The sequence below is a fragment of the Bombyx mandarina genome, chromosome 20 (assembly GCF_030267445.1).
Source record: "Bombyx mandarina strain Sakado chromosome 20, ASM3026744v2".
Taxonomy (NCBI): domain Eukaryota; kingdom Metazoa; phylum Arthropoda; class Insecta; order Lepidoptera; family Bombycidae; genus Bombyx; species Bombyx mandarina.
Window position 1 is genome coordinate 3870024 of NC_143226.1, and position 23550 is coordinate 3893573.

The following is a 23550-nucleotide window of genomic DNA, read 5'->3' on the forward strand; positions in this document are numbered from 1 at the left end:
AAGAGCAGTGCTTCGCAAAATCTACCACCGGATCGGAAACGCGACCCACTGAGAAGATCCGGCGAATAACTCAGTGGGCTGTGTCTATTGGTTAATTTACTCGTCGAGCCCTTTGTCGCAAGCGACGGGTTCGGCGAGGACGGTGACCGGTGCTTGAGGTACCTAAAAGCACCGTTAATGGATCAGGAGGATCCGTAATGACGCGTTTAGGGCTGTTGACTGTTTGCTGTCTTGTTACACGTTTTTACTGTGGATTTTAAAAAAAATACTAGCAAGCCGCTCTGGCTCTGGGTAGCTCAAAAGATTTCCAGCGCGAAATAGTGTTAAAGATTGTAATAATTAATCTACCGGTTGGATTCGTCTTATATAAAAACAGTTCTTAATAAAATGCAGAAAATTGTGTTCTAATGGAATTTAAGAAGCATAGTGGTGAAGTCACACTGTTAGTTGTACTTTTAGGGCTGTCTCATGTTCCGAACTAATAGCATGACTGCTTTGCAGCAGAAATAGATAAGATAGTGTTACCTACCCGTACTGGCTCACAAAATGCTCTACAATTAATAATGATATTAAAATATGTGGTGTCGTGGGACACCAGGTAGGAACGAAGTTCCTTCGGCTAATGTAGAATCGACACAAATTGCAAAAAAAATCGTGCACAATTTTATGTAGGTTTTCTTGAATTTTTCTCTTAAATTTTGCTGATTAGTTTTTATTTAAGTACAAGAAAGTATTTAGGAAATTCAGTATTTTAGGAAATAATAAATTACTTAAAATAAAAAAAACATCGTAATTCAAATTATCAACTAAAATAACAAAATATGTCTCTTTATTTTTGTTTGACAACATAAAATTACATAGAAATAGAAAAATAGAAATAATAATAGAAAGAGAATGGATGAGAGAACGAAAAGAAAGAGGGAGAAAGAGAAATATTTTATACACTACTCGCTTGTGTATGCGACTGTCGCGCCTGCGCACGTCTCATTTTACGGTTTTATTCCACGCACTTTTTTCCACGGATTTTTTCTTACGGTTTTACTATCACATTTTTTTCAGTTGGGTCGCGCAGCAAAATCCCTATCCCCTCCAAGCCTGCCATAAGGAACTTCGTTCCAATAATGATACTCAAATATATATTCATCTCTTTCCAACACTAAATTAAATTGAAGTTACGGATACCGTACGACAGAGAAGTCTAAGTTCTTCTTAGCCCACCGTAAGGGGCTTATCCACTAGTCTCACACTCATGAATGAAATGAATGAATGAATGAAAATTCTTTATTGCACAAAAATATTGTTGTACAAAGGCGAACTTAACGCCATTTAGGCATTCTCTTCTAGTTAACCCTCGTTGATGAAGTGAAAGATGCAAGGGGTGCGTAGCTGTGATGAAGTTAGTACGTGACGATAATTTAACACGTTAACTGCTACATAGGTCACCGGGGCCCTACGCGGCCCACTGAATCGTAATTATGACGATTTCTCTCTTCGATTTAGATACTAAAGCGCCGGAACGTCTAGTACACTCTGGGAATGACGAATAAATAAATAAATAAATAAATATTTACTAACAATCATCTATTTTTTAAAGGACCTGAAAATCTAAAACATACATTAACAAATGAGGCCGTCAGCGCAAAAGTGGCCTAAGCTTATGCAATGGCGGATTCAGGGGGGGGTCATGGGGGTCATGACCCCCTCCTGAGCTAGTTCCAGGACTTGAGCTAACTTGGACTAATTGAAGAACATCTTGATTTACTTACTATCTATTGTTATCAAAATTAAATTATAAGTTCTTAACTTGCCCACGACTATGTGACCCCCTCCTGGCGTCAAAGCTGGATCCGCCCTTGAGCTTATGGAGGCAATTAGGTTTGAATTTTTATGAATTTGAATTTGAGTTGGCAAAAAAAAAACGCGCAAAAATAATGTTTACAAAGCCATCCGTTATCTATCGGTGAAACTATGGATAGGCCGGTTTTGCATCTACATTTATTATATTTTAAATAAATTCCAATATACGTCATATAAGTATGAATATAAAAAATTGTGGGTTAGGCCACTTTTCGGCTGTTGGCTTCAAATAAATGAAGGCAAACTTAGATAATCTTGGCGCTTAGAAACAGAAATTGACATAGTCACTTCAGTGCGCCGCGTAGGGCACCGCTGACCTACACGGCAGTCAAAGGGTTAAAGAATTATAGTAGACATGAGTAAAAATGAGCACTAGGTTATAATTACATTGCCAAAATAAATACATAGATACATACATACGAATACATACAAAATACATAGATAAGAAATACATATTATGTATAATACAGCCTATTTAATAATAGTCTGTTTGAGCTCACTGCACTGACATCGTAAACAGCGGTACTTAACATAAGACTCACCTAAGATGAAGTTTGGAACGCCAGAGCCGAAGACGGTGGCGTCGATCAGAAAGATCACCAGCCTCCTGGCCGGATCTCCGAACGCTAGTTGTGCCACAGCTGCGTATGGACTCCTGATAAAGAGATTTTCTATTAGGATTTGATTAACAAGTAATTTTCAGAACACAGTGGGAACATCATACGAGTAGAGACATCAATCTTAGAAGAGAAAGAGGAGAGTAATTTTTGTTAATGATATTTCTCAACTATGTGTGTATTTTTTACGTTTTTATTTTTACTGCATGGATGGGTGGACGAGCTCACAGCCCGCCTGGTGTTAAGTGGTTTCCGGAGCCCATAAACATCTACAACGTAAATGCCGCCACCCACCTTGAGATATGAGTTCTAAGGTCTCGGTATAGTTACAACGGCTGCCCCACCATTCAAACCGAAACGCATTACTGCTTCATGGCAGAAATAGGCAGAGTGATGGTACTCACGAGAGGTCCTATCACCAGTACGTATTATACAATAAAAATAAGCGTTAAATTTTCGGTTATTCCCATAATTATATTGTATGCAATTTCCTAAATAATTTTAAACAAAAATCTCCATATCGCGTTATAGAAGTACTGTGTTTTAATAGGTTTTGGGGAATTTTTCTTTTCGTGTTATAGTGGAACCGTGTTGTAAAATACCGTGTTATATGGACGACATTTGCGATACCCAATTCACATAGCAACGCTCGGTATGCAATCAAAACCTATTGTTAGAAATGTTACCTGTTCTTTTCGCTGATAATAGGGGTGATTTCTTTGGCCAATAGCCAACACCTCCCCAGCAGGGCAGCGGTGTATAGCTGCAGGCCAACCACTGACAGGACTAGGGGGATGCCGTATATTCCTGAGCAATAACCAACATTTGTTCAAATTTCATTTGTTTTTAATACGCATAATAATGTGTTCGGATGTTCTAGATAAGCAGAACTTAGGATCACATTGTTTTCGTAAGCCGGCGACATGTGACTTTAGAATGGATTCAAATATATATTTTTTTTATCTTACCTATGCTGATAACTTTGAGAGGCTATTTCAGCTTCACCCTAACATGTAAGTGAGCTCACGGGGCTCACACCGGGAGTGTTGCTAATACTGGCCTTAGCAGAATCTACCACCGGATCGGAAACGCGACCCACTGAGAAGATCCGGCGAGAAACTCCGTGGGCTTTGTCTATGGGTTAATACGCTCGTCGAGCCCTTCGTTTTTTTTTTTTTTTTATTGCTTAATTGGGTGGACGAGCTCACAGCCCGTGGTTACAGCTGGTGTTAAGTGGTTACTGGAGCACATAAACATCTACAATGTAAATGCGCCACCCACCTTGAGATATAAGTTCTAAGGTCTCAGTATAGTTACAACGGCTGCCCCACCCTTCAAACAGAAACGCATTACTGCTTCACGGCAGAAATAGGCAGGGTGGTGGTACCTACCCACGCGGACTCACAAGAGGTCCTACCACCAGTTTGTCGCAAGCGACGGGTTCAACGAGGACGGTGACCGGTGCTTGTGACCAAATAATATAAAACAAAGTACATGTTCACTAAGCTTCAATGATGAAGACGTAGTAGCATCCTCTAATTAAATTGATTTGATTAATCGAATAATTAAATTATTTATTTACTTAATAAATGAAATGATTCTAATTTTAAAACTTGTATTATAATTAATTAAAGAAATGAATTAAATGATTGTAATTAAAATCATAAGAGTTCCTAACTTACGTAATTATTGGCAGGGCGGTATGTTATAATTCGACAGCGGTCGCTTCAAATCTTTCTGATTTAGCTCAACAAAAAAGCTTACTTAACCTAATAAATGGCATAAATACTAACTTAGCCTAACCTAGCATACCGCGAAGAAGGAATCATGTGTGCCGATTTGCAGTACACAACGAAAGAGCAGATACATCGACTCCTTGCAATCAGCTTTTGGCTCGGTTAACATAGGGCACGGTAACATTAAGGATCTCAATTAAAACTGACCACGAAAACTGTATAAACTGTATAAAACAGTATTTATAATACGCCACAAAAACAACTAGACCAAAATAAAAATCGTAAAAATAGTTTTAATGTTATGTTTTCGACACACAAAGAAAATACTATTATATAATGAGAATCTTACCGCAACTTATCACGCTTTTAGGTAGTGCTATGACAGGAAACACTCCGAAGAGATCTACTATGCAGAGGATAGTAAACAGAACGCTGAGCCCACCGGTGGTTTCGCCAACAGTGTAGCGGTCGTGACTAGACACCACCAAGGGCTTGGTCTGCGACTCCTCGAGTGGAGTTTCCGGGGTGCAATTTCCATTCATCCTCAGCAGTTCAGCTGCAAACAAAACGCATCAGTTTTTTTAATTGCCTTTATAGGTAGACGAGCATACGGCCGACCTGATAGTGAGTGGTCACCGTCGCTTATGGACAACAACAATACCAGGGGCACAGCCAAGTTGCTGCCTATCGCTAAAAAAATGGTTAAGATGTGCCCTGACATTACTGGTGATAGGACCTCTTGTGAGTCCGCGCGGGTAGGTACCACCACCCTGCCTATTTCTGCCGTGAAGCAATAATGCGTTTCGGTTTGAAGGGTGGGGCAACCGTTGTAACTATATTTGAGACCTTAAAACTTTTATCTCAAGGTGGGTGGCGCATTTACGTTGTAGATGTCTATGGGCTCCAGTACCAACTTAACACCAGGTGGGCTGTGAGCTCGTCCACCCATCTAACCAATAATGCATGGTCCCTATGTTTGTATCAGTTTGTGTCAGGATTCAAACTATGGTAGATACAAAAATTTTCGGAATAAAGATTTGTTGGCGAACGACTCAAAAGTTGATATAATCAAATCATATAGTAAAATAAAAAAATAAGTTAGCACTATTTTGTTATGGAAATGACCGTAAGTCGTATTGTGAGATAACCATTTTATCTATTTTTGTGGAATGTGATGATGTGATGGAATTTTGGGCGAAAAGGAGTCCATTGCCTCGTTGCTATGCTAGTTATAAAAAAAATATCTTATTTTCTTGCAGTTCGTCCTGTTATATATATGGTAATATATATATGGTATATTTCGTAGTACTAGAGGTCCCGCAGTAGTCGAAATTCGACTATAATATAAACTCTTCTATAATCACAAATTTCGCCAAGGCTAAACTATAAAAAATATTAATAAAGACAAAGAGTATTTAATCTATTCTCAATTTGACCACAGACGTCAAGAACAAAAGTTTGACAATAAATAGCATGCATGCGTGTGTGCGTTAAATACATGGTATGTAGTGTGTGTAATGTTTTCTTTATTGATTTAATGTATCTTTTATGCATTATTTAAAAAAAAATTAGCATTGTGCACTTCTTCTCTATATTCTCTATAAGTGTGGAAAATTTCATACTTCTCCGTCCCCGTAATTTTCGTAAAAAGGGATACAAAGTTTTTTCTTCACGTATTAATATATAGATTCCGCTGTAGTCTAGTAGAGAATGATAATCTTAAACTTCGAGGTCCGATTTAAGCCGGAATCAAAATAATTGTTAAATAAATACCTAGTAACATTCAGACTGAAATCTCAAAATAATAATAACTTTGTTCTTATCTGTACCTATCATACTGTACGTGTATGTTTCCGGTTTAAAATAAAAAATGGAAAAAAAAAACTAATTTGAGATCGTTAAATGGTAATTGATGATATCATAAAAAGCTTTGCATTAAAAATGTTTGATCCAAATACTTTTCTTAATTTGCACAGTCATGGTCATCTATTAAAACAAGCCATAAGAATTCGTGCACTATAAAAAAACTTTTTTTATCATGAGTGGCGTTACAAAACTTAAACAAGAAGTTTAATATCTTTAGTTTATATCATCAAAGGTGAATGAACTCAGTCAAATAAAAATACAAAGATCTAGATAGAATAGACTAGAGTAGACAACAGTTTTTGTTTTTTTTTAAAATTCTCAGTTAATATTTAAAAACAAATACAAGGTCAAATGTTGAAAAATTATTGGCGGGTTCGTCTATGTCTGGCGTCGAATGAACGTAGCTGATGCCATTATTTTATTTGGAAGACAACGGAGTACGACCTGATAGTGAGTGGTCACCGTCGCTTATGGATAACAACAATACCAGGGGCACAGCCAAGTTGCTGCCTATCGCTAAAAAAAAAAGGTTAAGATGTGCCCTGACATTACTGGTGATAGGACCTCTTGTGAGTCCGCGCGGGTAGGTACCACCACCCTGCCTATTTCTGCCGTGAAGCAGTAATGCGTTTCGGTTTGAAGGGTGGGGCAGCTGTTGTAACTATATTTGAGACCTTAGAACTATTATCTCTAGGTAGGTGGCGGCATTTACGTTGTAGATGTCTATGGGCTCCGGTAATTACTTATCATCAGGTGGGCCGTGAGCTCGTCCACCCGCCTAAGCAATAAATAAATAAAAACTTCGCTTGTATAGGAGTGTTTCGTGCATGGCATGCTATTTGAGCGGGTTCAAACTAAAGAACAAACTCTGGTGACAGATGATCCAATGATAGAAAGATAAAGTTGTTATCATGACAAAAGCTTTTTTGGAACGTTCCTAAATAATTTAAAGATCTAAAGTACCTGCGAAGATCCAAAGCATCCAATCTCTTCAAGAGATCCGAGATCATGTAAACGATACGTCTCTATGAGCAGTAGAGTTCATTATTTAAGAACCGGTAAAAATAAACAAAGCTGCTGATGTCTTTAGGTCGTTTTCTACGCAAGTTTTACAAATAGCACTAGCTTAAATTAAAAAAAAGATAGCATGTAAACTTTTCATTTATGTACCGATGAAGGTTTATATCATTTTAATAGACTTTTATTAGCTTGACTTATTTATTTTTATCTGGTTTTATATAAATATTATATCCATTAATTAGTATCCATATTTATATCCTATTTTGTAACTTTCAATGTAATATTCACCAACCTTCAAACGACCGATTAAGGATTGGACCGTTGACAATACAACAATTTAATTACTTTCATATAATATCTTATATTATGTTTTGCTGCCTAATTTATGGTAGCCTAAGAGGATATTCCAGTTACTCACGGACCGGTAGGAAAAGTTCACGGGTTCAAGCTGAACGATTACTAAGTGGCCCTAGCAAGATTAGTATTTCGCTGAATCTATGGCCGGATCGGGATCTTGACCTACTGAGAGGATCTGACGAGAAGATTAGTGGGTTTTGTCTATGGGCGAGGTTTGACGAGAACAGTGAGTAATGCTTGAGGTCACTAAAAGCGAGAACGAATAGGGAGGATCCGATAGGACATGTTTTGAGCAACGGCGGCTTTGCTTTGCTCCTTCGCCTGGGTTGGAAGTGTAGATAGAGGCGGCCACAGTAAGAGGATTGTCTTAGATAGAGGCGGCCACAGTAAGAGGATTGTCTTTGTCTTTGATGTCTAGAACAGAAGCAACAAAAATTGCATCAATTCTTAGTTCGGCTTGCTGTTGACCCGCGATTATTTTAGTTTTTAATACGCTTTTATTAGCTTCAAACGTATGTATGTTAGTATGTAACGGAATCTTTGAACATGATTTTGACCCCCTTCAAAACGTCGGATTAACTCGAAATTTGGTATACTTATGGTAGGACCGATGACAATTCAATATTTAAAAAAAAATAAAAATATATATATGGAAATTTTTTTAATTGAACTAGAAAATTAAAATAACTATTTATAACTACAGATAGCATGCACCCCACGCTTTTTTCATTCAAATTTATTAAAATTTATTTTCTATTTTTTTGTTGGATTTTCTATAAAAGCGTATTTTGTTAGTTTTTTTAAACTATTATTTATTAAATTACAACTATAGACTTGACAAACATCTTAAAAGTTAATGCAAACACGACGTATATATTATACGCAGGGCTGGTCTACTTGTCATTAATTTATTATCTTTGTCCAATTTGAAACAATGTTGAGAATGGCGTCTTTTAAAAAATTGCAATGTATCCTGATTGATTTGGAACAAATAACTTTGTTGCTTCAAATGCACAGACCAATTAGATTAAAACTCGTTGAATTAATTACTCCTGTATAATTAAATATGTAGCTTCTAGCTAACAGTACAACGTACTTATAAATTTTATCGTTCTGCTGAATAATTTTGTTAATATATTTTTAAGGACTTAATTATTAATTGACGTATTAAGCAATATCGTCGCACCGTGGCCTTAATATGTATATTTTAAAAATCTGGTAAAGCAAGTCAAGCATAAAAGAATTATTGATTTAATATAACCGGTTTTGACGCTCATAGATACAAAAATAACCTAATTATTACTGTAAATATCATATCATAAAATTATAGGCCCAATGGGATATTTGTTTGAAATAACCGGAATATCTACACTGAATACAAGATAGTAAAATACTACAATTTATATTTAATTTATATACATATATCACACGAAAGTCGTCAAGGAAAATGTTAGGAAAAAAAATACTTTTTTACTTTTTGTATCGACGATACTTTCATGTTCTTTCAATAAAATGCATGTTGCCTTTTTTTTCTGTTGCTTTTCAATGATATTTGATTGCTATTCTGCTCTGTGTTTCGTTGTGACCTCATTTCATATTTCAGGACTTTGTAACTTGCAACGTATGTGCCTACTTAAAATTCGTTCGTTCTCTTTCAATTCTCAATTTTTAGTGGAAGATTGTACAACCTTCCAGTAAGAAATATAATATTTCTGTAGTTTTTCTGGGACGTAGTGACGTAGTATTACTTTTTTTAAGGTTTAATTTCCCGTACATTATTTTTATCTTATTTTTTCCAACATTTCGGATACTTTATAGTTTTCGTGGTCGCGAACGAGTAAGATCTTATTCGTGGACAGACTTTTATCTTTCTTTACACAAAGAAAGAATCAGGAACAGGAATCGCAACCCACTAAGAAGATCCAGCGAGGAACTCAGTGAGCTATTTCTTAGCATATGACGCACGCCTGAAACAAGAGCAGTCTGAAGTTCTCTGTATAGTCATCTGTGTATAGGTATCTTCGTTTGATAACTGTTCTCTTATGACATCACAGAACACAAAATATTTGACAGATGCCTGAATCTCTCTTACGACATTTTCAAGATAAGCTTGCATATATACAAGTTCCGAACAACCACATTGGGCCCCATAGACACAGCCCACTGAGCTTCTCGCCGGATCTTCTTAGTGGGTCGCGTTTCCGATCCGATGGTAGATTCTGCGAAGACGACTCTTGCTAGGGTTCGTGTTAGCAACGTCGTCAGGTTTGAGTCCCGTGAGCTCACCTACTAGTTAAGGTTACGCTGAAATAGCCTCTCAAGGCTATCAGTTTAGGTAGGAAAAAAAACATTTGGACCGTCAGTCTACCGAGCAATATCAGCCGTTCGGTAGAAGATCTTCCCATTGTCGTTAAACCTACACGCTCATCATCCATTGCACAACACTTCTCCACGTTTCTGTATCTTCGAAATTCCTTAGTCCTTCACGTCTAGAGAGACCAGTAAGTGATGCTATCAATTCTACCAAGTCAGTAGAAACGGGTAAGTGATCGACCATATATATGGCTTTTTCTCGTTTATGCGACCTACGCCATAAGCTTTCCAAGGTTTTTTTTTATTGCTTAGATGGGTGGACGAGCTCACAGCCCACCTGGTGTTAAATGGTTACTGGAGCCCATAGACATCTACGACGTAAATGCGCCACCCACCATGAGATATAAGTTCTAAGGTCTCAATTATAGTTACAACGGCTGCCCCACCCTTCAAACCGAAACGCATTACTGCTTCACGGCAGAAATAGGCAGGGTGGTGGTACCTACCCGTGCGGACTCACAAGAGGTCCTACCACCAGTAATTACGCAAATTATAATTTTGCGGGTTTCATTTTTATTACACGATGTTATTCCTTCACCGTGGAAATCAATCGTGAACATTTGTTGAGTACGTATTTCATTAGAAAAATTGGTACCCGCCTGCGGGATTTGAACACCGGGGCATCGCTTCAACACGAATGCACCGGACGTCTTATCCGTTAGGCCACGACGACTTCTTTAATACAACGGCTGCCCAACCCTCAAATCGAAACACATTACTGCATCACGACAGAAATAGGCGGGGTGGTGGTACCTACCCGCGCGGACTCTCAAGAGATCCTACCACCAGTAATACGAGCCATGTATCTAAAGTGGTTAAGTATGCGCTGATAATAGATTGTGGAAACTTCCGGTCATTGTTCTCGTCGAACCCGTCGCTTGCAACAAAGGGCTCGACGAGTAAATTAACCCATAGACACAGCCTACTGAGTTTTTCACCGGACCTTCTCAGTGGGTCGTGTTTCCGATCCGGTGGTAGATTCTGCGAAGACGACTCTTGCTAGGGTTCGTGTTAGCAACGTCGTCAGGTTTGAGCCCGTGAGCTCGCCTACTAGTCAAGGTTACGCTGAAATAGCATCTCAAAGCTCTCAGCTTAGGTAGGAAAATAAAAATAAAAAGTGGAAACTTGTTATGTGTAACTCTTTGAAGAAGGATAAGTTTGTTCGGTGAGCGGTCCATAGGAATGCATAACTTACGTCTCTAACACCACATCTCAAATGACTCGATTTTGGATCAATCTCTGTTTAGAATCGTCCAGGATTCGACCCCATAAAGGAATAAACGAGTATGTGCACCAAACTCACTTTAGTGTTAGGAGATATGTTGCGATCTTTCCGCAGCTTCTTGAGTTTGGTCATAGCTGGTTTTGACATTTAATTGATTTCCCCCTGGTCAAAAAAAACTAGCAAGTAGAAGGACGCTGAGGTCGACTGATTATAGCCAGATTATTATGATTTTAGCATCCTCCTTGGAATGTGTTTATGTTTTTAGTGGTGTGTGTTTCAAATGAAGGTTATGTATGTGTTAGAAAGACGCTATTGAATATTCAATATTTTTTGCAATCATCGACTTGTGTGAATCGTTAATACGATGATTCTAATGAACAGATCGAGAAATGTTGATACCAGTTTTTAAAATACGTTCTTAAAATAGAAGACATTTAATGAATGTTTGACCAATGTGAATTGTCCTCAAAATTTTTATATAGCCCACGGATCAATGGATTCATTTATATTCAATTTTTTTTCTTCTTTTTTTTTGTGTGCATACAATGATGCTTTTCTTAACTAATGCCTAATATTATTTTTTTAAACACACACATATCTACATATGTCTGATTTGTTTCTAGTGTCGCGCAAAATTTTTGTTGTAAGGTGAGTTCTACTTTGTTAGAGCCATAAAGTGTTGGAAATTTACAACATTATGTGAAATTTATAAAAAAAAGAAACTGTTAATAAAATGAGGTTTTTGTTTTCGGGTTAGAGATCATCAGCACTACCCTTAGGCGGCGGGCTTCGCCGGGTGAAGGTCACGGGGCGACCTGAGGGGATCGAGGTCGCATGGCGCTCTACCAGCGTTCTAGCGTATCACACAGGAGAGACATCGTAAGAGCGGTAGGCTTGTTCCGGCTCGTCCGGCTCGGCAGGCTGGTTCCAACCCAGCGGGATATCCCGGGACAACAACGGCAGCGCCTGGGCGGCTTGACAGGCTGCCGTACCGAGATGGCTGACGTTCCAATGCTTTCGTTTCGCCTCAAAGGTTCTGACGGCTGGGCGTCCTTGGACTGAGCCGCGCGTCAGGTTGAAATATTGACCGCGGTAACGCCCTTACCCCGTCCGGGTTCTGAGGTCCGGGGATCAGACGTTTCGGCGAGAGTGCCGGGAATTCATTCAGTGTGTAGGGCCTTAAATTCCATCCCAACAACTGCGGACCGTCCAGTCCCACTTGCGCCACACCAGCCTAAGGGGCGCGCGGACCTCGTAGAAGATTCAGCTCCCGGTCCCAAAAAACTGACCATCAGCCCTATAATTTACATTTCTACCTTTGGTCATAATTAGAAGTATTCTATTTTCCGGAGAACATGTCAGTAACTTCTCTACTTTTTTTTATTACAGCGATTGATGAACGTGTCCACTGCGATGGAGCTGACGTTAACTGGTTACTAGAACCCATTGATAGTAACGTGAATGTCACCATATTTGTTTTGTCATAATTACAAAAACGACTGACCCACCCTTCAAACTGGAATGCACGACGATGCTTGGGTCAAGGAAGGCACGGGCGTGGCGCGGCGCAGACTTGTGCGATCGCACAAATACCTATTTACAACATTTGTCTAACTAACTCCATCATCAAGGGTGCAATAGCGTAATAAGGTACTATCATCTGTCTTCGTTTTGGGAAGCGGTCTCCTAACACCCAGTATACTGGCTAACAGTACAATAAACCCTACCGTAATTACGATAACTTAAATACAAAGCTTTGATTTTGATTCTTTAGTTATATTTTTATTACACGATGTTGTTTCTTCATTGTGGGGGGTGGGGGGTGGGGGTCCTTCGTCTGTCAAAAATAAATTTTCTTACAACAATCGATATCTGGCTGCAAGATTTGAGCACCCGATTAATCATAATGTTCGATATGAATACCCACCCTGGCCACATTTAGGCCGTGATGACTTTACAATTTCGAATTCCTACTTCGTACGTGAAAACCGGTAACTAGAAATGAACGATAAACGGTGGAATGACTAGGTCTTCAAGCATTAGACTTGCCTCTAAAGGTAGACCTAACCAGTTCCTGAATCAACGTCATTAACGCACAAAAAAATGCGTCTCAATCGATTACATAACGTATTTAATAACCAGTTGCAAATTAATATAGAATCGTTGATAACGTCCACCGTCGCCGACTGTGGTCAACTCTTGAGGACATACTGCCATTATGTTGGTACTTTTGAATTGAATAAGGATGGTTATGTTGGCAGTGCCGTGTTGATTTTACTCTTCTTATTAATCTATTTCTCAGTATGTCTATTGTCTTCTTGTCATGCTATTGTTGCGAGACAATCGAAACTTGTTTGGGAAATACCAGGAGTTCATTCCAAGGTCGGGTGGTACGTACGTACGACCAAAAGGGTTCCAAATTTCATTTATCCAATTTATGTACACTATGAACTCTGGTCTGGCGGCTGGGTGGTGCGATGGGAAAAAGGAGATGATGGATACATCTCGAATTCTAAGCTAGGTTAGTTTTCTATGCTGATTTGTCGCAACGTGAGCTAAGTCAAGTCTCAGTCGCCTTGTCTGGCGGAGAAAGCTATGCAGAATCAGGGTTTTCAAGTTATGAAGCGTTTCTCTTGTTCGTACCTATTTTTACAGCGAGGAGTGCGGGTGGTCATGTGAAGCAATTGAAACATCGACCTCGTGTCAGAGGATAGGTGACGGCTTACTTACCATGAGGCCGCCGGTGAACTCCTTTACCCGTATGTTCCATGGGGAGTGCTCTGAGGAATTATTCGAGATGATTCCATCATCTCGTTTTTACTATCACACCGCCCGCCACCGGAGTAGAGTTCATCCATACTACCTGGAACCACTGCGGTCATCCACAGTGCGTTTCCAGAGGTCTTTTATGCCACGTACCAGCCGACTATGGAATGAGCTCCCTTCCACGATGTTTCCCGAGCGCTATGACATGTCCTTTTTCAAACGAGGCTCGTGGAGAGTATTAAGCGGTAGGCAGCGGTTTGGCTCTGCCCCTGGCATTGCTGAAGTCCATGGGCGACGGTAACCACTCACCATCAGGTGGGCCGTGCGCTCGTCTGACTACATGGGCAATAAAAAAAAACCCGCCTGGAATAAATAAATGAAAACAGAAATTCAAATCCTCAACGGTATGTTGCGTGAATAATTTATAAGGTCTCAGCGCTTTAAGCTTAAAATAATTAAAAAGCACATAAATAAATAAGTATGTGATATTTTAAGCGTCGCCTTTATGTTTATTTTAGTTTTAACGACTCAAATTTTTTTCTGCGTTCTTTTCTACTAAAGATTGTAAATTAATATTTTTTTTATTTATTGCCTAGATGTGTGGACGAGCTCACAGCACACTTGGTGTTAAGTAGTTATTGGAACCCATAGACATCTACAACGTAAATGCACCACACACCTTGAGATATAAGTTCTAAGGTCTCAGTATAGTTACAACGGCTGCCCCACCCTTCAAACCGAAACGCACTACTGCCTGACGGCAGAAATAGGCAGGGCGGTAGTACCTACCCGTGCGGACTCAGAAGAGGTCCTACCACCAGTAAAAAAGCTTATCTTGTTTTAGGCCGTTATGAGTTTTGAAATTTTATCAAGTTCTTAGATAGCGCTGTCGTCTGAATGTATTTTCGGTGCTTTTAGGCTCTTCAAGCACCGGTCCTAGTCGAACTCGTCGATTATCGACGAGTGAATTATCCCATAGACACAGCCTGTTCCTTGCTGGATGTTCTGTTGTTCTCTTCAATGAAACGATTTGGCTCGTATTTACAGGTCTATTAAAGGATAAAAACTGAAGAACAAATAATAATGATGTTGAATATTGTAGTAGATAATGTATGTAATGTATGTATGCGTTCGCGATCGCTTGATGAAGTGAAGCTCGGTGGTGGGCGAGAGTAAAAACTTGTTTGGAGGGGGATTTAGAGATCCTTAACACAGCCCACTGAGTTTGAGATTCCGAGCCGGTGGTAGATACAGCGAAGCACTGCTCTAGCTAGGGCTGGTGCTAGCAAATTCTCTCAGGTTGAGCCCATGAGCTCATCTAACCGTCCGCGTGAAGCTCGAATATCTTAGGCTACCAGGGAATAGGTAGGGAAAAATAGGGATAAGTGGTATAATTAATTTTTGTACACGAATTTCTTATATCCCAAAATACGTAATTATCAGGTTTTTTAATTCAAGAACATTATTTAACGTTTATCTTATGTTAATTTAAATCTGTATTTTAAATGGTATTAATGACGGTTGCATTTAAAAACTTTGAATTGGCTGTTCGGTGTCGGCCTATTACTACTAATACGCAATCTCTTCCCGCGGGAGCTATAAGAGGCGACTAACTGTAACCGTACTTATTGAACCTTACTTGAGATGTGAGGTCTCCTTTGGATGCGCTCGGGTAGCTGTTAGCAAATCTCACCCCTCCTAGCTGAGCCCTTGCTAGCCCACCTGTCCTGGCGAAACTGAAAAGGCCTCCAGGCCAACAGTAATCTCTCAAACATAAAAAAGGCGACTAAGGGTCCATTGGAGAATAATAATTAGCAGTGTTTTCTGTAAAATATACCAGAATACTGGTGACCGCTAAACCGAAATGGTGGTAGAGTGTATTGTAACCTATCCTGCCCGCTTCAACTGCGAAATAATCATGCGTTACGTTTTAAAGGTTGGGGTAGCCATTCTCGACGACCCATCGGTCGGACGTCCTCGGGGTGGCGCCGCGTGTCTGGTTGTAGTGTTGACCGCGGGAACCCCCCTACTCTGACCGGGTTCTGAACCCGGACGGAGATCGGACGTCGGGTTTAAAAGTGCAGGGGAGTCGTTTAGTGGGTGGGCCCTAAAATCCTTGGGCCCGCGATCTGCTCTCAACACCTGCAGATCGTTGAGTCTCACATACCCCGCGCGCCCGCTAGGCGCGGGGACCTCGTAGGAGGTTCGGCCCCCGGCCCGAAAAGACATTCTACAAAACAACTAAGAATTTGACCTCATGTCTCAAGGGGAATCGGGGCATCCACCTTCTAAGGTTCGTAAGGTTCTAAGGGAGCCGTAAGCAAGTTCACTTACCAGGCATTAATAAAAAAAACAAAAACACAAACCCTATTGAACCGGCAGCAGCAGCGACATTAGTGCACAGAAGCTCTATTTTTCTTTTTTTTTTCAAAATTTGCATAAGGAACATAAAAGTCGAATATTTAAGTAACTGTGAATTTTATTTCTATTTTTCAAATCTACTAGTGATAATATATAATTTAAAAAAAAAAGAAGCAGATATACATACCCCGTGCTGCGAATATGAGACGTTGATATTTGATATTTAAATCGAAATATCTCTTCAAACAAATTTCACAGTAAGCTTGCAAGACGTATGCAAAATTTAAATACTAACTAATCTTTTTTTGCGCTATATCATACTGGTTTGGCTGTTATTTTTTGTGAAACGTGAGATATTTCTTTTTTTTTTTTGGTTTGCAAGTAAAATACTTAGGAATGTGACGCAACATAATTGCTGACAATATTTGCCCGTTTTGCTATCCAGGGATAAGATAAGGGAATACGATCGTTTGGGCTTAGCTTAGCCTTCTTCTGGGTCCCCGGGCCGAAAAAAAAACCTTCATGTGGGTACCGTTTTTTTTTTGCAATTTACTTATAAGACCTATAAGGAAGTCCTCAAAAAAAATTCGTGCCTTTCTGTACACGTGGCAGAAGAAAGAAAATTACTGGACGACAGAGGGGGATAGAAAGATTTTTTCCGTCCTCTGTACACCCGAAGCGATTCGCTTCCTATCGTCGCAACAGAAATATCACATTCAAATTCAATCCATAAATGAGTCGTCTATTATCAAAGGTGGCAATCTGTGCATTTGGACAAAAAAAAATTATTGATATGTCAATACAGATTGATTTGAATATAATCGTCTCCTTCAAAGAATACGGTTCAAAACCTGCATTAAATAAAGGTTAATAGTTAACCTGTTATTTATCTAAGATGTCGTTCCGAAGAGTTTTGTGACTGCCAATGGAATACAAAGTCAATAATTCGTTTTTCTGATTTACCAATCATTGTCCAAAAGTCAGATTGCCGGCTTTGATAATAGTCGACTCACTTATCCTACTAGACAAAGCTTCAAGAACTAAATAGAAAATAGTAAACTACATTAATCACACAAAACAATCAGATTATGAATAAGAAAATAATTTAGTTAAAACTTACATAAGATCACGTGGTAAAAAAAAGGAAAACGAAAAATTAATAAACTTAACAGATCACAGACACACACTCTCGCACCATTTTCTTCGCAAATTAAATAAAATCATTATTGTGTTTTAAAGAACATTTTTAAATATTATACTTGAAATAGCCTAGTGGGTTGCACGGTGGTTAGATCGGGACTAGATCGATGGAATGAAACGTACCGCGCGAGGACAATCATCGACTTAATGCATTCATAAAATATTTTTATAATTAACAATATATTATTATTTATTAATTTGCGGTTTTTGACATATTTTTTTGTGAAATAGTGAATCTTTGTTTATCATGCATATTGTTAACTATGTATAATTGTAATTATATATCTATATATAAAAGTGGAGGGTGCATGTTCCCTATAGACTCCGAAACGGCATATTCAAGAAATCTCTGGATTGATCGAGCAGATGATCCTCACAGGATTCGGTTTTCGGCACAGGTTTCGTAGCGATCGGACCAGAGTCTAATCTGAGATCGACCACAAAATCAGGTCTAGTTTGGCTAGTAAGTAATATATTTTAGTGTCCTTGTAGGCAGACTTCGCATGTTCGTATGTTCATACCTGATGCGAAGTGGTTGCCGTGGCTCATGGATGGCAGGGGCAGAGCCAAGACGCTGCCTACCACAGAGAACTCTCCGCAGACCTGCTTGGAGAAGGACATGACAATTTTGAGGAACGGACTTTTTTATCGCCCGTTTATTAATTAGAGGCTAATGTATCTATATACCTGGTCCGCAATCGATTCAATAAAACCATCTGACACACGGATTCCGAGTGTTCTTGACCCATATGAATACCCATGTTACCCTAAAATAGGACAAAGATCAAATTTATTTAATCTCTCAAATCCATTTATCCTTAGGAAATGGTAGGAGACGAAATTATCACACATTCTCGTTCAACAAGACCCACTTGTAGTGTTTTTTTTTTCGGTTACATCAACTTCTAGACACCGACCTTAGATAATGGAATAACAAATAAAAATTTAAATCAAATTAATAGATATTGCATGGAAAACACAAACTAATCCTTTACTATGAAATATTAATATGACTATCAACTAAATTATTTGTCGTCACGAAAGTACTGCCGTAATCCAATACGCGTTTCTTACTGCGAACGTTGACATGGCCCTATTTCCGACCTATTAGACATATTGTCATGACAGCGGCGGCCATCGTACACTATTATTCTTAAATTAAAGGGGAATAAATTTTGAAGCAATACTCGCTTGTTCACCTTCGGCGAGGTGAGCACGTCATATTATATCAACAGCAAAACAAACATTCAATAAATTAAAATATATTTTTTTAATTGTATATCCGAAGATGTATCAAAAATTACTGAACCTAATTTGTCTCAATCAAATTCATTTTGCGTCTAAATGGTTTCTGTATAAAGCGTGACAATCCATGTTTAGCTTCTTAATACTAGGATACATACTCGTATGTTATTCATACCGGAAACAAATCCAAGACGAAAACAATAAAAATCTAATAGCAATATTTTCTTTAAAACTAAAATGCGCCGAGAATCATACATAGTGCAGTGACATGGAAGTCTCTTTTTTTTCAGTCATTAGGAAATCGCCGGACTTCCGCCCTCCACTGGGGATGGAGGACGGGGCATGTCGGAGTCGAACCGACTAAAGCCTCCTGTCGCTCAACAACGCGCTCTGACCACACTGGGGCTGGGACGTGCCACGGTTAGCCCGACACTGATAGTCAGACAGATGGAAGTCTCTACTGTATTGCATCATTTACTGTCACATCTTTCAAAGCGGATACCTTTTTCGCGGATAGCATCTTCATCAGCAGCAATATATTTCTTTATTGCTTAGAAGGCTGGTCGAACTTACGGTCTGGAAGATGCCCCACGGAAGATACTTACTGATGGAGTCAAGCTCCAGATCATCATGGAGATCCACGTTCCTCATAAACCACGGTGCTTCGACGGCTATCCTGCAAAAACGCGACTAAATGTCTTGAAGGGGTTTCAAAGTAGTGTGTGCTACATGAGCGAACACTACACTTGCATAGGTCATGACCGGGCGTATGCAAGTTTTGTAGAGTGTCACCTCATTAGGAAGGGACAATTTACTTCGCTTGCAAATAATCGGAAAGACCCATTTCGTCATGACCCATGAATCCCGTTTTTGCAGAATAGCCGATAAACTTAAATTTAGAACCGATACTTCCATGTAAAGGCGGTGTCAGAACGCTACTTTGAAAAAGCGGTGCGACACGATAACTATGGCCACCGCTAATTACATATCTGACCCAGGCGACAGGACAACACAAAGCCGCCATCGCCATCGCTACACTAAACATATCTTGTCTTGATCCCCCGGATCCGCTTTCGGTGCTTTAAGGCTCTTCAACTAGTCACCGTCCTCGTCGAACTCGTTGGTTATCGAAATCGTCGTGGCCTAAATGATAAGACGTCCGGTGCATTCGTATCGAGCGATGCAACGGTGTTCGAATCCCGAATCCCGCAGGCGGATACCAGTTTTTCTAATGAAATACGTACTTAACAAGTGTTCACGATTGACTTCCACGGTGAAGGAATAACATCGTGTAATAAAAATAAAACCCGCAAAATTATAATTTGCATAATTACTGGTGGTAGGACCTCTTGTGAGTCCGCACGGGTAGGTATCACCACCCCGCCTATTTCTGCCGTGAAGCAGTAATGCGTTTCGGTTTGAAGGGTGGGGTAGTCGTTGTAACTATACTGAGACCTTAGAACTTATATCTCAAGGTAGGTGACGCATTTACGTCGTAGATGTCTATGGGCTCCAGTAACCACTTAACACCAGGTGGGCTGTGAGCTCGTCTACCCATCTAAGCTATAAAAAAAAAAAAAAAGATCGACGAGCGAATTAACCCATACACACAGACCACTGAGTTTCTCGCCGGATCTTCTTAGTGGGTCCCGATTCCGATCCGGTGGTAGATTCTCCGATGCACTATGCTCACTAGGGCTAGTGTTAGCAAATTCTCTCAGGTTAAGTGAGCCCTGTGAGCTCACCTATCAGTCACAGCGTAGCTGAAATAGCCCCTTAGGCTAGCAGCGGATAGGTAGGCGAAACAAATGCATATATAAATTATACATTACCAATTAAATTTTAATATAGGTAATAATAATAGTTAATAATAAAAATAAGAAATAAAAACAATAGTTCGGAAATAATGTAATGACAATAATAAAAGCGAGCTTAAAACGTAAAAGTAGTTGTGATTGAGTTAATGAACCTTGTTTATTATTATTTATTATTTATGTTATTCGGCCTTGACCGCATGCATATTCAACACAACAACAACAAAATATTATTATGTGATCAGATGATTACTAGATGAACCAGTTTTAAGGATGTATGGAGCAACAATAATTTTAAAATATTTACTGTTTTAAATTAAGCCTCGACTTCTGGTTTTCCTAAAAAATCAATACTGTTTTTAGAAGAATGTCATTAGAAAGAATTTTTTACTGGTGGCAGGACCTCTTGTGAGTCCACGCGGGTGGGTACCACCACCCTGCCTATTTCTGCCGTGAAGCAGTAATGCGTTTCGGTTTGAAGGGTGGGGCAGCCGTTGTAACTATACTTGAGACCTTAGAACTTATATCTCAAGGTGGGTGGCGCATTTACGTCGTAAATGTCTATGGGCTCCAGTAACCACTTAACACCAGGTGGGCTGTGAGCTCGTCCACTCATCTAGAAATAAAAAATAAATAAAAAATGTCAATAAGTGTCACTAAGAAAGGTTCAAAGGTTCACGGCAGAAATAGGCAGGGTGGTGGCACCTACCCGCTCGGACTCACAAGAGGTCCTACCACCAGTAAGAACATGTCGGAAATAGTACCTAAAATAAAACCGTAAAAATGGTTTTAGTTGTGTCCACATTCCGCGAATATTGTATTTAAATCTAAATACTGTATTAAAGCCCACATCTATACTAATATATAAATCTATTAATAAAGCCTAATAGAGTCCAATCTGTTTACGAAAACGTAAACTATAATAAATTTAATAACAAAAACCTAAGTATGATATGGCATTAACTACAAATTTCGTTCTGCGCCATTTTGAGGAGGCGGCACGACATGAGAACCCACTAATCGTAGCCGCTGGAAACTACATACCCGACCCAGTAGACCGAATGGTAAACCGTCGAAGTCGTCCAAAGCACGTCATTACGGATCCTCCTGATCCATTAACGGTGCTTTTAGCCACCACAAGCACCGGTCATCGTTCTCGTCGAACCCGTCGCTTGCAACGAAGGGCTCGACGAGTAAAATAACCCATAGACACAGCCCACTGAGTTTCTCGCCGGATCTTCTCAGTGGGTCGCGTTTCCGATCCGGTGGTAGTTTCTGCGAAGCACTGCTCTTGCTAGGGTCAGTGTTAGCAACTCTCCGGTTGAGCCCCGCGAGCTCACCTACTAACGTTAGGGCGAAGCTGAAATAGCCTCTCTAGGCTATCAGCATAGGTAGGAGAAAAAAAAAAAAAAAAAAAAAAGTTACATGTCTGCGCAAAACCGACTTACATAAGGTAAATTGCTTACGTATTTCAACTAAAGACTTATTCCTGATTTCATAGGCTTCTATTACTGTTTTTAATATTAAGGGATCATATCTCTTATAAGGATTTGCACTCTTTGATACGTACACGCTAGGCATATTAAAAATAGAAAACAACATGTAACTGATAATATAAACATTTGCCAAATAATAAAATAACACTGCATTGATAATTTTGAATAAAAGTTCTAGACAAAAACATCATGAATAAACCAGATTCTTACCAACAAATTTAAAAAATATTGTTATACTACATAGACAACCCTACAAACCTGTACCTATCTATACTTAGTTCGTTTCCATTTTACTTATTGTCATCCCAATTGACCCTTTTTCGTTGTTACGAGGGCTGCATTAAAAGTATCGGGAATGGAATATTTCCACTGTTCCTGTCATATTAAAATCTTTTTAATTGAAAACTCCTTGGTTTTACAAATCGAATACCATTTATTTATTTAAAAAAAGATTCTCGGTCTTGTCACGAGGTTTTGTCAAACTTGTTTAGTCGTTGAGAAAATGGAATTGACTCGAGAAAATTCAAGAGCGATGATTTATTATGACTTTCGAAGTGGTTTAACACAAAAACAGTGTGTTGACCGGATGATTTCTGCATTTGGTGATGAAGCCCCATCCAAAACCACAATTTATCGCTGGTTTGCTGAGTTTCAACGTGGACGTGTCAAGCTCAATGATGATCCCCGTCAAGGTCGTCCAAAAACTGCAGTCACCCAAGAAAACGTTGATGCTGTGCGTAAGCTGATTGAGAAAGATCGACATGTGACATACCGCGTAATTCAGGCAACTTTAGACATTGGCATGAGTCAAATACAAATAATCTTGCATGAACAATTAGGTGTAAAAAAGTTGTTTTCCCGATGGATACCGCATTCGCTCTGTGAAGAGCAAAAAGCGGCTCGCGTTACTTGGTGCGTCAGAACTCTCGAAAGATTCCACGCATGATCCTCAAATGCTGTATACAACATTGTATCAGGTGACGAATCCTGGATATACGCGTACGAACCCGAAACAAAAAACCAGTCACGAGTTTGGGTGTTCGAAAATGAGTTAAAGCCAACAAAAAATTTTTCGTTCACGGAGTGTTGCAAAAAAAATGGTGGCCACGTTTGTCTCCAAAACCGGCCATGTTACGACTATTCCTCTTGAGGGACAAAGAACGGTTAATGCAGAATGGTATGCTAGCATTTGTTTGCCACAGGTCGTTTCTGAACTCCGTAAAGAGAACTGCAACCGCCGCATCATCCTCCATCACGACAATGCGAGTTCTCACACCGCGCACAGAACAAAAGAGTTTTTAGAGAAAGAAAACATAGAATTATTAGACCATCCGCCGTACAGCCCCGACCTAAGCCCTAATGATTTCAATACTTTCCCTAAAATAAAGAATAAATTGCGTGGACAGAGATTTTCATCACCTGAAGAAGCTGTGGACGCCTACAAAACGGCCATTTTGGAGACCCCAACTTCCGAATGGAATGGTTGCTTCAATGATTGGTTCCATCGTATGGAAAAATGTGTCAAATTTCGCGGAGAATACTTCGAAAAGCAATAAATACATTTTTAAATAGTAATGTTGTGTCACTTCGTTAATTTCCGAAATTTTCAGTGCCGCC

The 23550-nt window shown here is 39.4% G+C and overlaps 1 protein-coding gene across 1 annotated transcript in view; it reads right to left on the minus strand.

Annotated features, from left to right (window-relative positions):
* LOC149500653 (uncharacterized) overlaps positions 1-17529 on the minus strand; it is a 35944-nt gene extending 18415 nt beyond the window's left edge. The window contains exons 1-4 of the mRNA XM_089735883.1: positions 17299-17529; positions 4560-4766; positions 3161-3281; positions 2400-2512 (exon numbers count right to left, since the gene is read on the minus strand). Coding sequence (XP_089592009.1) covers positions 2400-2512; positions 3161-3281; positions 4560-4752 — 427 coding nt within the window. The 5' untranslated portion in view covers positions 4753-4766; positions 17299-17529. The remainder of the gene's footprint in view (positions 1-2399; positions 2513-3160; positions 3282-4559; positions 4767-17298) is intronic.
* Positions 17530-23550: the final 6021 nt, after the last annotated feature.